This window comes from Hippocampus comes, unplaced genomic scaffold, assembly GCF_001891065.2.
Source record: "Hippocampus comes isolate QL1 unplaced genomic scaffold, H_comes_QL1_v1.1 scaffold275, whole genome shotgun sequence".
Lineage (NCBI taxonomy): Eukaryota > Metazoa > Chordata > Actinopteri > Syngnathiformes > Syngnathidae > Hippocampus > Hippocampus comes.
In genome coordinates, this window is record NW_017804971.1 from 1,005,803 (window position 1) to 1,020,032 (window position 14,230).

Sequence of the window (14,230 nt, forward strand, 5' to 3'; positions counted from 1 at the left end):
AGTGTGCACTCACTGGCCGACGGATACAAATTTATCTGTTTCGTCATTGCTGCTGTAGTTTGCAGAAGAGTACATACGCGGGTCAAAATATTAGGAGCGCGTCTCACTGTGATGCAGTGCAAACAAGCACAATTATGAACATATTGTTAAATTGCTACTGCTCTTAAAACCACACATCATTATTATGTTTTGTTGAAATGGAACTCGTGCAGGTGAACGTAATGAAGTGGTCAGGCGGATGTAGTAATTAATGGTGGTGGTGGGTGTTTTTGTGTGCGTTTGAATTAAGGGCAAAGTGACTCACAACAGGAAATTATTTATCTGTCAATGCCAATTTCCATGTTTACATTACCGCAGTGACTCATACTTAATATTAACAGATGAACATAGTGCACTAAAATAGACTCCAACTATCTATCCGAACGTGTCCTACCTTCGAGAGGTGGACGCAGATGATAAAGCAAACGTTACCCAAGCACAAATGAATATGTAATAGGAACTCAGGTTAAAATCTTTGCCATATTGAATAAATCCAATAAGTACATTCAAGGACCTTAATAAATGAGAGATTCAAAAATGTAAAGTGTTTTTTATTGGTGCTGCTATATTAGTTTGACCATATATAAATAAATCTCAGCAGTGTGAAACTGTTGGAGGAAACTTAAAATAACTTAAGAGAAAATAAGATAAAATTATATGATGAAATGTATTTTATTTTTAAGGAAATGCTAGATCTTCATGGGTGGAAGATGTAAAGTTGGTCAGGGCTATCATAGATCAGATCTTCATCTGTAAAGTGGGCACTGAAAATGACATCATAGTGCCAAGGGCTCAGCTTGCAAATGTCACATGAGTAAACCCAGAAAATAGGTGAGCCATAATTGGTCCTTACCTGAGCCCCTTGGGCACTGTGATGTCATTTTCGGTTGACAGCAAGTGGCAACATTAATAAGAAACTTGTGTTCGGCTAGTGAGGGTGAACAAAATGAATTATCATCAACATTTTTTTTGACTTAATACAGTAACTGTACCATATTTTGAGACAAAACAACAATAATAAGCTGGTCGCATACCTTTGTACATCTTAATGCCAATTACGTGTCTATGTAAGTAAAAATCTAAAAATATTAGAAACACTCTAAGTGCAATATACTTTACTTTGAATATGTTGCTTTTTATGTGTTACTTGAGTTCCATGTATTCTAAGTCTGCTTGCTTTGTATTTAACATAAAGCATAACTTCAGTGTGTTCACCTTGAATTATAGATTTGAAGAATAGTTGAATATCCCTTCCTTTCTCTTGCTAATGAACATATGGCTGACCTCCCAGGTGGGGACCTTGCTCATTGGCTTGCGGGTCATATTCGAGTGCATTTCATTTGTTTAATGTTATCCAAAATAATTGAAGCCACAATGCTCAAAACATTAAACGCTTGTTTGATCTTACTTGGGATATGGACTGTTGTCACATTAGCATAAAATTAATGCATGTGAGCTGCATTTCAGACATCACTGGATGGAATCGGTGAAAACTGTGTATAAATATACTGTAAATTGGAGTAACAAGACATACCAGTATCTCTGATATTTATACAACTCTTGTATTGTGCGACTAGTGTACCTAATAAGGCGTCCGTTGAGGAGGCTCCAAGCCCAGCTGAATGTGTGTTGAGTTGAAAGGGGGCCCTCTTGTGGACCAACATGTAAGTACACCACTCTCTGGAGGAACAGAGCGAGGGGGAGGACGTCATCAGTGTGGCTGGCTACTGCCTGTCACAGGCGAGGGGTTACTAGTTATCCCTCCCCGCCCCCCACTTATGTCCCCCATCCCAAAGGGGGGAAAAAGAAAAACTTTCTTCGTTTTTAATTGGCGTTGAACTCCTCCCAAGTGGTGCACAACACTCCATGGCGACCCATTGGGGAGCTACCTACTAGTGTTCTTTTTGGACAACCTGTTCCTCTCCTCCTCAGTACTGTGGGGGCTCTGTTATCCCCCCCCCCCTCTCTCTCTCTCTCACTCTCCCTCTCTCCTCCTCCTCCTTCATCTCTCTATTTCTCCATCTCCTCTCTCTCTCCCTCTCTGCGCACAGACAGACGCGCTCGTTCTCAGTCAGCGCACATCTCGCACTTGGCCAGCATCACTTGGAGTCCACAGACACGGCTCTGATTGAGCCTCCTCACCAGAGCGGAGGTCTACGCCTCTCCACCCCAACACCCACAGCCACACACAAGCCTTGTAAGAGTTACACCGTCCATTGCGCACAACAATTGGAGGACTGTGTGAGGAGAAGTGGTTTTATTGTTTTTGGGTTTTTTTTTTGGTTTGAATTTTGGCAGCCTGGATTGGAGCTGGTGTGAAAGTGTCAAAACGACTGAGGGGATTTCTTTCAAGTCATCCAAGTGATTTCCGGGAGGATTTCTAACTTTTTTTCGTGGTGCAGAAGCGGCAGCGGTGGAATTTTGTGAGCGGAGCCCGCGAGAGCGCGCTGCGCCGGGGAGGTGGCTGACCCACAAGACCGCACGGAGGTAAGGTAGACGGGCACGCGGCCACCAGTGAACTCAATGACTAGTGGACATACGTTTTTATCCGAGACCCCTCCCGAACGATTTATGTGCAGCATGAATCTGCACGCACTTTTGCATGCATTTAAAATTATTTTGGAGGGCAGGGGGTGGAGATTACCCTCACCAGAAATGAGAAGCACACGACGTTTGATAATAAACTGGCGTCATGTCGTGCAGTGCTATTTTGAAACTCGCATGAATATTTTACAGTAATTAAAAAAATACTTTGATCATCTTGCATTACAACTTCGTTGAGGAAAAGTATTTCCACCCTCCAGTTTTGGAGATTTCCAACAGTGAGAAGCTGCGAAGTAACAGGCAAACCTCTGGTCACATAATTAGGGACACCTGCACACTTACGATTCAAGAGCTGGATGCACAAAAATGCCTTTGTAAAAGTGTTTCCCTACATTTGGAGTCAAAAGGCAAACATTTTACATTATAGAAGCAAATCTCATGGGACACCACCAAACAAAAAGTGGATACGCAGGTTTACGACTGCGATCTAGTGGAAGAGGATTTAATTGCTCTGCCTGTCCCTATACGTCACTGGCATAGATAGTTGAGCAAACATACACGATGTGTAGTAAAGAAATAATTTTCCGATGAAGTACGAGGGCACTCCTTATATGACACATATGGTCGTAGTATTGGTTCTTTCACTCCTGTTTTGCTCATTGGGAACTGGACTGCATCGTAAAGTGGGTCTCTAATATTCCGGTTAAGTTTTATAGCCTCAAAATATTAGGAACAGCTCAACATGTTAAAATTGTTACACATCTGACAATTTCAAACAAAAATGAAGATGCCATAGCTTGTGCAAGTGTTATGTCCTTTGAGGATGTTCATGTTTTTAGTCTCTTTTGATTACAGCAAATGTCTGTGTGTGTGCATTAAGTGCACGGCATCCCCCATGATTACTGCAATCCGCAGCTCCGGTACTGAACTGGACCTACCTCACAATGACGAGAGGACAGTCACGCTAAAGTGCTCCCAAATACAATGCATGTCCGTCTCTGATGCGCTAACATGCCTTGCTTGTAAGCTTCCTATAATCCACCATTTGTGATTGAATTACCCGCCCTTTAAATTGAATGAAATGTTGTAGGCCGTGTAGTGGGAGCTTGTTCGGGAATATTACTTTCACGGCTTAAAGGTTTAGAATAAAAAAAAAAAAAAAACAAAAAACAATTGGCCAAAAAGGTTTACTGTAGTAGTTCTTTCATTTTGTGTGTGTGTGTGTGTGTGTGTGTGTGTGTGTGTGTGACAGAAATCACTCAGCTTTTTAAAAGTGACAGGATTTCCTTTCTATTCCTTTATTTAGGTTATGACGGAGCATAGCTGAAGATGGAGTTTTTGTGGATTTTGTTGTTTTCTAGCATCTATCCCCTTGCCCGCTGCCAAGGTGTTTACGGTAAGAATATGTCTTGCAAATTATTTGAACGGTATGTCAACAAGTCCAGCATCCATTTGGACTGAGAAGCCATTTGTTGTCTCGCGGTTTCGTTAAGGCCGTGGAAAATGATCGCTTTGGAGGAGATCAACAGCAAATTGCAGTTTTTCTCAGTCGCTTTGGTACATCTCAGATCAGAATAGAAATTTGCAAAACAGTAAGTACATTTGTCAAACCAGTTTACACAAATAGCAAAACATCATGGTTCTCCGCCTCGAGTCTTTCTTAATATCCTTCACACATCTCTCAAAAGTAAATATTCGCATCACTGAACCTGTCAGTGCCAACGGAGAGAGAGGCGTCTTTGTGTCATTGCGCACAGATAACAGTCAAATCACTTTGTCGTCTTGCCAAAATAACAGTGTACTTTGAATGGATGTAAACTGCCCCCTAAGTTTTGATGACAAATTGAGCATTATAAATTGAAAGTTACATCTTCGCGTATGTGGAAGATCGATTGTAAGAGAGCAGGCAAGATTCACAGATCACCTTTTCTGTTTGCGTCGTCATTTGTTGACAAAGCATCTCATGGTAATACGGAAAAGAAAAGACAGGCAGCGCATAGCCGAAAGGAAAAAAACGATTTTGAAAAAAAAGGAGAAATGTGAACATGGGACGAGCTGCTGAGGGAAAATTGTGTATGCAACACTGTTGGAGTCACAAGACAGTCTTCCGACTTTGGGCCGCAAATTCACATTCACATCACATCACAAGAATTATCTTCACTTGCGATGAGCTATTTCAGACACTGGTTGCTCTGTACCACTTCGCACATTTCCCTTTTTCAGAAAAAGTCAAGATTCAGCTGGGGGAAAAAAAGTCCAATTGAAATGTATAGAAATATGCTTCCCATATTATGACAACTTGTTCAACCGTTTTGCATGTTAACGACTTTTATGATGAACTCATGCCAAAGTACGGTGAGAGGCAATTCAACACTTGTCACTATTTTGATGAACGTTACATAAGCATTTGACAATGTCGGAAACAACAGAGAATTCGACGTAATCTTTTGCATGGGTGTTCCAGAGCATTTGTACCTTGTCCAAAGAAACGAGAAACATGTTTTTTTTTTTTTGGATGTGTGCAAATGACACAATGCTGTGAAAATTGAACCAATTCTGAGAAATTCAGTTCAGATCAGAGAAAAACACCAAAGAGAAACACTGTCATACATTTAAGGTGTGCAGTTTCCAGAAATGGATAAGAGTTCCCTTATCCGTTCTACAAAGTGGCTGTGTTCCATTTTATTCTGATTAGAAACACATTTTAGAAATAGAAATACTCTACTCAAACTATGGCCACTAGGACTTTTATTTGGTGTAACGTAATGTTGCTTTTTTTTTTCACTCTCAGAAAAGACGTATTTTCACTGGTAAAACCCAAACCGAACAAAACACGTGTTCACGTCTATAATTAATTTCACTTAGGTTTTATTTCTACATAATATTCATTCGACACACGATATCTCAAAGCACTTTGCATACAGATCAAGAGACGAGCTCCTCACACATCAAGAGAGCGACTGAATCCCGCATGGAAAAACCGAGACGCAGTGTGGGGCGGCTGTCTGCCCTGACTGAGCCCGGGGGTGAGAGAGGGAGACAGACAGTGAGAGAGCAGGAGAGAAAGAGTCAACAGCCTTTAAATCATATTTACAAATAAGCGAAATTAAAATTGTCCCGAAATACATGCATGAAAACAAACTGGTCTAAAAGGTCAAATGCAAATGTATTGCACTTACAAGTTAAAGACAACTGAACTGTACTTAACAAATCACTGGATTAAAATGTTCAAGCCACTCTCACCTCCTGCAGAGTTTGAATGTTTAATTCTGCACTTCTTCATATACCAATGGAGGGAAGCCGCGTAACCACACCTGGAGAATCGCGGCCGTAGAAGATGATATGAGATGCGGATGAGCCTCACGCATCATGTTTCATACGGTGATGCTGGAGTCTGACGAGTTATATAACTTTGCAAGCATATTTCTCAGGGTGGTTGTGTTTCATTTGATTTTTTTATACTTAACGTGAGAGGTTCCATCATCTCAGGAACGTACATGCCCAAATAGTCACAATGAATTCAGTATTTAGTAATCCAGGTGTGGTTGAGGGACCTTGAGGGACAGAGCTGGTGTGGGACACAGGCTCAATTTCCTCAGCGACAGGTGACGGTCTGGCCATGTGTTCCGCCTCAAAGCAAACAAACTCGAGCCGATCCGTCGCCTTGGATACGCCGACCGGGATGTTCGAGGCATTGTGGCAGCCGTCGTAAACAAGGTCTGTTTAGTTGCGGTGGCGGAAGATCGGCTTTGTCATGAGCCATCGCGGGGTTAACGCTGACAATCTGGACTTCGCTGTAGCATGTCCACTCGTGAAAAATAAGAAGCCCTCTGCTTGCTCGATGCAACTCAAATTTTCTCACATGTAGCTTTTTTAAAACATCACGAAAGATGAGAAGAATTTCAGTTGCGTGTAAAAAGCTTCAAATAATGGCACCTGCACTGATTCAGAGCAGCGTTTGAATCTAAATAGAAATTTCATCTACCATACAAGTTGCACGTCTGTTCCCTTATGTTGGAATTGCCGGATTGATCATTCAACATTCAACACAATTAATCAGTTTAATATGTAAAAAACAAAACAAAACAAAAACAGGTCATTGTGCTTTTTGGGCTCACCCTGGTGGCCAGGAGGTCCTGAGCAGCTGCTGACTTGGCTTCTGCTTTCTTTGGGCCAGCTCTTTTGCTATGCAACTGCTTCTTCCTAGCTCATAGATGAGCTGTTTTTTTTTTTCTTTTTCTTTTGTGGCTCACAAAAAGTGTGTTGTAGTCTGACACATTCACAGATGGGGTCAAAACCAGCCTCAGTTACTTTTTTGTCCATGATATTTCTGAGAGCTTTTTGGTCTGTGTATGTGTGCATGGTGCAAAAAGGGATGAATCACTCACGGGCATTGTGGAAGCGTCACCGGGCTGCATTGAGAAGCCTCCGCAAGTCCTCTCAGGGCGGTGAATTTGGGAATCTCGTATACTAAGAAGACATCTTTTCACCATGACCTCATTCACAAGTCACCAGGAGGAGAGGAGCATCGAGGGAAAAGAGAGCCCAAAACGTTGGCAGGCGTCTTTTTCCTCACATCGTAATTGTTTCTCACTCGCCGCGGCGGACAGATGCGACCGCGGCGTCCGTCGGGAGGCAAAGTGTGTGAGCGTGCCTGATGGATTTCAAAGTGTGAGCTTCATTTACTGTTGTCTTCTCTTGAGGTGCCTTTGGATGCCTCTGTCAGCCCGTGAGGACATATGCGGGCGTTCATCACTTCTGCCCGTGTGTGTGTGTGTGTGTATGTGTGTGTGTGTGTGTGTGTGTGTGTGTGTGTGTACAGCATTCGGTACATGGCAACAGTTTGCTGGCTCAGCAGGGACTGGCGCATCAAAGCGCGCTTTCTCTTGCAGCGGCATCATGATGTCAGATTAACATCAGAAAGTCACATTGTCACAAATGTGGGTGCTGATAGAACATATGTAACATATTTGTCGTCAGTACGACACAACAGGACTATGTAACACAAGGGTGTCCAAACTTTTTTTTTTTGTTTCAGTGCCGCATACAGAAAAATGGGAGGATGAAAGGGCCACTTTGAAATTCATCAACTTTTTCAAACATCCTAAAGTCAGTGAAGAAAGCATTTGCCGGTATCGATTGTTTGTACTTTCTTGTTAATATTATCAGCTTTCTGTGAAAGGTGTTAAGGCTAATAGTTGAATATTTTTTCCAAGGTATTTGGGGTGGCCAACAGCTGTCTATTTCACAGAATAGACCCCGCTCTGCACTTCACAGCAGCCCAATCCCATGTCCACATTCAGAACCAACTAAATAAAGTGACCATTTTTTAAAGAGTTACTTGAGGATCATTGATGTGATGTCTTCATTAATCGGGCAAGAGAGCTCAAAACGGAAGAAAACATTTATGCCTCTAAAATGTAATTATCTTCATTCACTGGAGTGTTTTGAAGATAAACACAACAGGACTATGTAACACAAGAGTGTCCAAACTTTTTTTTTTTTGGTTTCAGGGCCGTACACAGAAAGATGGGAGGATGAAAGGGCCACACACAACTTTTTCAAACACCCTAAAGTCAGTGAAGAAAGCATTTGCTGGTATCGATTGTTTGTACTTTCGAGTTCATATTATCAGCTTTCTGTTAAAGGTGTTACGGTAAATACTGTAGTTTAATATTTTTTCAAGCTATTTGGGGTGGCCAACAGCTGTCTATCTCACAGAATAGACACCGCTCTGCACTTAACAGCAGCCGTATCACATCTCCACATTCAAGAAAAGAACAAACGGTAATAAAGTGACCATTTTTTAAAGAGTTACTTGAGGATCATTGATGTGATGTCTTCATTAATCGGGCAAGAGAGCTCAAAACGGAAGAAAACATTTATGCCTCTAAAATGTAATTATCTTCATTCACTGGAGTGTTTTGAAGATAATGTATTCTTTCAATTATAAGTGGTTTATTTGTATCTTTGAATGTGGAGAAAAATTCAACAGTATACAAACAAATTCATTCATAGCAATGGCACATCTTTTTCTGAAAACCAACCTTCTTACTCTGTCCACCTTTTTGTCAAATGCCGATTTTAGTTGTTTTGTTTTTTTAAATTTTTTTGTCATGTTGCGGGTCACAAAAAAATGGATGGTGGGCCACAAATGGCCCCTGGGCCGTAGGTTGGACACTCTCGATGAAACACATTGCCACTTGTTTCCCATCATAGTTTGGGGGTTTTGCAGTGGTGGCTGGTCAGGGTCAGCAAGTCTTTCACCGACACATGATCAGAACCTCTGACCTTTCGTACATTTACAACCCAAATTGTAAAACAAGAGGCAGTGTGCAGTTTTGAAAATGTTAGCGAAATTTGAATACAGCCACGTTTGACCAATCCCTCCCTCATTTGATGTGCGCTGTAAACAAGCTGACGTTACCCACGGTTGTTATTTTGGTTAGCATTATTCGTAATGGAGGGTTAATATTACCCAATCAATGAGAAATCAAAGAGAGGTGACGAACATGCCAGTCGTGCAGAGTTGTTGCTAATTTCGCATGACTTAAGCAACTGCTAGACTTATGCCCGGATGTCACTCGATGAGGGTTGGGCATTAAAAAAAAAAAAAATTCCTCAGGTTGATTTTCCGGCAGTGTCAGCATCGCTCCTGAAGCCCAAGCTAAGAGGTCAGTGTGAGGTTGTGGCTCGTGGCCACAAGGGAGGGAATGGCAAATGATTGACACCTCATCCGTCACACCTTCTCCCTCAATGTAGTTGTTTTTTTCTCTGACGCGGTGGGTTCTTTAAAATTATATTCAATGTTTAAAATGGTGCCAGAGACATCAGATTTTTTTTTAAACAGATAATTTTACCAATGTACTCAGGACAAACTGACGGTTTGAAAAAATATGACAGTGGCTTTTTTTTCACTATAAGTGTTCTGTGTGTGGTTTTTTTTTTTTTATCATTGTGTATTTTGACTGTCAAAAATTATTTATTCAGAACTTTTTTAAATTATGAAAAAAAAATGTTTCCAGTAAATCCCCGCCCATATTGCATTTATGCATTTTCCCGCCCATTTAATGTGGATAGAACATAATCCACAGGCTTTAAACGCATGAAGTGACACCCACAAGTGCAAACTCTCAACTTAGCGAAGGATTAGGGGTGATTCCCCTAACTTCAAGACTCTCACACAGGAACGCACTCTTCAACTGCTTCAACCCAACACACACACACACACACACACACACACACACACACACACACACACACACACACACACACACACGCACTAATGAAGAACAAAAGTGTTATTGGGTAGCAGTGTGGGAAACAGCACTCTTCACAAGGACACTAAAGCATTGATTTATTTGCAAACTGCCATTGTCGACGGGTTGGCAAGATGCTTCAGGATGTGCTTGTTACGGGACATAAAATGAACCTGCCTTGCAAAAGTAACCACTTCACATTTGGTTATGTTATAGCCTTGTTCCAAAATGGATGCAATTATATCTCAGTGCAGGAAAAAAGTATAAATACTACTTAAGTCGATTGTTTTTACATGACACTACTTGACTTCAGTCTGTAGTTTTCTGTCTGGTTTTTACTTTTCGTCCTTACATTTGAAGACAAGATATTTGTACTCCTTATTTTGTCAAAATGGGCTTGTGACTCTTTTCAACCTCTGTGGATGATGACAATAACATAAAATGAAAAGAAAAACACGAAAAGAAAGTAGTGAAGTCATTTTTTTTTTCATTGTATCAATGGAAAAATGGTATATTGTGTATCATTAAAAGTAAAAATTCATTGTTCACTTTTTACTCTCGTACCTAAGTACATTTCAGGGTCTGCACTTTTTTTAAAAAAAAACTTTTATTTAAATACAGAATTAGAATCCGTACTTCTACTTCGACAAAGTATTTTTTACACAGGTATTTTTACTTCTACTGAAGTAGAGAGTGTGAATACTGCTGCCACCCCCCATAAATGCCTTGCTCGATTATAACTGGCTGTAACATAAAATGCAGGGAAAAAGAGAGCCTAAACAAGACACTTGTAATTTTTAGCGGTATGTTTTTAGGTGTACTGTATATGAACATACAGTATTTAAGTGGCCTGTGGCCCTTTATTCTGCAGTTGACCTAGAAATAAAAAATCTTTCCAGGTTTTCCTTTTCCAGCCACAGGCTCCCCTCCAAAGTTAACTCTTCACGATCTCACCATCAGCACTTTTTTTTTTGTTGCTTCCTCTTTTCATGTCCATAGCCGCTCAGTTTGTTTGGGATGCTGAATATTGCCCTTTACTAATAAGCATCTATAATTTATCTGCAGCTCTGAGGCAGAGGAAAGGAAGGAAGGGGAGAAGGCGATAGGACCAGACTGGAGCTTGAGATGCTAATCTTATAACATTTTCTAGCTCACATGCGTGCGTGCGTGTGTGCGCGCGCGCACACACACACACACACACACACACACACACACACACACACACACACACACACACACACACACACAAACCCGATCAAGTCATTCTTCCCCAAAATCTTCTACCTGAATGTCATCTGTATTGTCAGAGTTTTTTAAGTGACATTTCCCTCTGTGGATTTTTAAATGAGAGTCCTTGTATTTTAAAAGTGCAGCCTGTTCTGTTTTTTCAAATGTCCATGTAAAATTCGGAGGGCCCAAAAAACAGTGCAGACGGAAAAAAAATAAAAATAAAAATAAATTAAATTGTCAAAATTGAAAATGTTGACGATGAAGTCCTTATTTATCCTTAAACTCAGCACTTAGTATTGAATGCCAAAAATGCCAGATACTATCAACTACATAGGTATTTGTAGTGGAATTAATATTCTCACTAAATTTCTTGAAACACTCTAACAACATGAGTGAGTCATTAAATTTTGAATTTTGAACAAGATGACCCATTCGCGAAAATACCAAAACCGAGAGTAATAATAAACACAGGCAAACTACTTACAGAAAATGGAGAACCAAGAACAGAGAACGAGAAGATGGAGCAATATCGAGAACGTCAAGAAAACTGCACATGAACAACGGCTTATGCAAGGCGAATTATCCGACAGTCAGTTGTCGGCTTGGAAGTCCTTCAGTAGTCCGTGTTGCAATGAGGAACTTGTGCCAAAGCAATTTTGCGTGGTATTATTTATTTCATTTGAGTCCAAATTATTTCATTCATCTGGTGGGGATGAGAGCGCATTAGACACCGCCTTGATTTATCTTTGTCCCACTCTCATTGTGCTCCCTACTCACACAGCCATCAGCCCCCCCATCATATTTTCTTTTCACACGGTGCTTAAAAAAAGCTGTTTACTCCAAAGTTCTTTTTGCGGTTAGAAGCTGCGCGATGGCCTCGCTGCCTGTTTTGGGCACTTACTCAGCACATTGATCGTCGCTGTCATCCTTCTTTCCTCTGGTATTCTTCCCTTTTGCTCCACTCCCCTCCTCGGTCTACGGCTGAGCGCGTATAAAAGCTTGACAATGTTTCTATTAACCCGCGGGTCAGCCGCAGAGCCAGAGAACTCTGGCCGAAATAATATGTTGACCATGGTTTACACTAGCCTTGCTACCCTGGGTTAAAGGATAAGAGAGTTTAGGTGACGTCTTGGGAGCTGTGATTTATTTCCGTGTCCACCAGTGGCAGCCTGAGGTGGTCACCACAGGTAGCCGTTTCAGGTGGGCACTGGGCCGCAAGAGGATATCTTCTCAGGAAGCAAATTATTTTGACTTCAAGATGGCACCGCGAGAGTGGCTGCCTTTACAGCAGCTCTTATATTTTGTTCTTCTACTTCTTCCTTTCATAACTTTGCTGCTGTGAATTAGGAATTTCTCCATTGTGAGACGAATAAAGGTTTTTCTTATCTTATCTTAAATACAGGTGCTTCCTTCCATTCAAGTGATGAAGCATATCGGGGAGGCGCAAAACAGATCGTCAACTTGAATACAGTGGTTTTATTGTAGTTTATTTCCAGTAAATTGTATCTCAACATGCGCTAAAACAGAAGCGAGTGTCATGTTTAGCGACGTGGTAGGTAGCTGGAGGACCCCAAAAAGCAGGGAGGAGCAGGGTGGACTGACCAAGATGCATTCAACATAAATACAAACAGTAGTACACTGAAGGGGAAAAAAACCAAAGTGAAGCACTCGAACAAAGTTCTGAATACTACAAGGAACCAAAGTAACAAAAACCTATGACAGAAACAAAACACGACCAGAGCACACAGACACTCACAATGATCCAACAAAGACTGAGAGAATCCAGGGAACTAAATACAAGTACAAAAACAAAGTGATGAGACAACGAGCAACACCTGGACAAGACACAAAGGGTTGAGGGAGCTGATTGGTTAAACACAAACGACGCGTATGACCAGAACAGGTGGTGACAAAAAGGGCACGTGAGGGAATAAAACCAAATGTAACCTAAACAAAAACATACCAGCGAGAATCCTAACGTTTTGCAGACCAAGCAATCGACCAAATTATTTCATGTTATTAGTTTTTGACATTTATTATTAGACATCCCCCCCGCCCCCCACCAAGAGAAATTACACAAAACTGTCAGTGACGGTTCCAATCTTCTATTTTACACAGATTGAATATGTTGATGATTGCAGGGTGTCCTGGGTGTCCTTGAGTTCAATTTCCCAAAATGAAGCCCTTAAATATCCTTAAAAATGGCACTCCATCTGTAAAATTTCACAGGTTTTGAAAATACTTTCCAATTTGCATTCAATGTCAATTTCTTGACAACTCATTTGCTAAGAAAAATCCAGAATAGCACTGGAACGCAATTCTATGCTGCTTGACAGTCTCATCAGGTACACCGATGAGGTTTTGTGTAATTTCCATGAAGATTCATTCAAATTCCAAATTGTTGCTCCTTGGCCTGAATAACACCGGCAGCCAGCATGGAGATGAGCATGGATGTCACCCTCACAGTAGTTTTATCGGAATTGGACGACATGAAAAGAAGAGCAAAGAAGACTCTCTCATTGGGAAAGTTTTCATTGTTTTCTTAACGTTATCGTGATACACCAAGTGTACGTCTAACTTGTGCGAGGAGCTTGTTTTTAACAAGGTGAGTTATGCATGGCATACGTTAATACTGTACAAGGGGCGAAAGTCTGAGGAAGAGTCGCTGGTTAACAATGTTGATGCTAATCAACAAACACATTTGACTTTAGAACTCCTCTCTTAAGTGAAGCCAAGTTATACTGACAGCATGTATGAATACATACAATATGGTAGATGTATCGAAGGGCATATTCCGAGTTAGTCAGGAGGAAGTCAGAAGTCGGAGTTTGATAAGCAGGCTCTCTCTCTCTTTTGCATTTTACTGCCAACAGAATTGTGATGACTTTTATTATCCTCTTTTTTTTGTGTTACTACTTCATTGCTATTTCCCCTTGCCGACTTGGTCGAGGACAACCTTTAACAATGATGACGACGACGGGTTCACTTCCCGTATTTTCACCTTTTGATGAACTCTCGAGTTTATTCCCTCACCTTGCTCTCAACTTAGTTGTGTCAGCAAGGTATACACACACACACACACACACACACACACACACACACACACACACACACACACACACACACACACACAAAATTTTAATAGAATCCCAATAATA

The 14,230-nt window shown here is 41.1% G+C and overlaps 1 protein-coding gene across 2 annotated transcripts in view; it reads left to right on the top strand.

Moving 5' to 3' along the window:
- The first annotated feature begins 2,076 nt into the window (after positions 1 to 2,076).
- Positions 2,077 to 14,230, top strand: part of mdga1 (MAM domain containing glycosylphosphatidylinositol anchor 1) — a 165,525-nt gene continuing 153,371 nt past the window's right edge. The window contains exons 1-3 of one of the 2 annotated variants that reach the window (XM_019891672.1): positions 2,077 to 2,236; positions 2,442 to 2,526; positions 3,890 to 3,979. In XM_019891672.1, coding sequence (XP_019747231.1) covers positions 3,913 to 3,979 — 67 coding nt within the window. In that variant the 5' untranslated portion in view covers positions 2,077 to 2,236; positions 2,442 to 2,526; positions 3,890 to 3,912. Of the gene's footprint in view, positions 2,527 to 3,889; positions 3,980 to 14,230 lie in introns of both variants that reach the window. The other variant, XM_019891665.1, reaches the window with a different exon arrangement.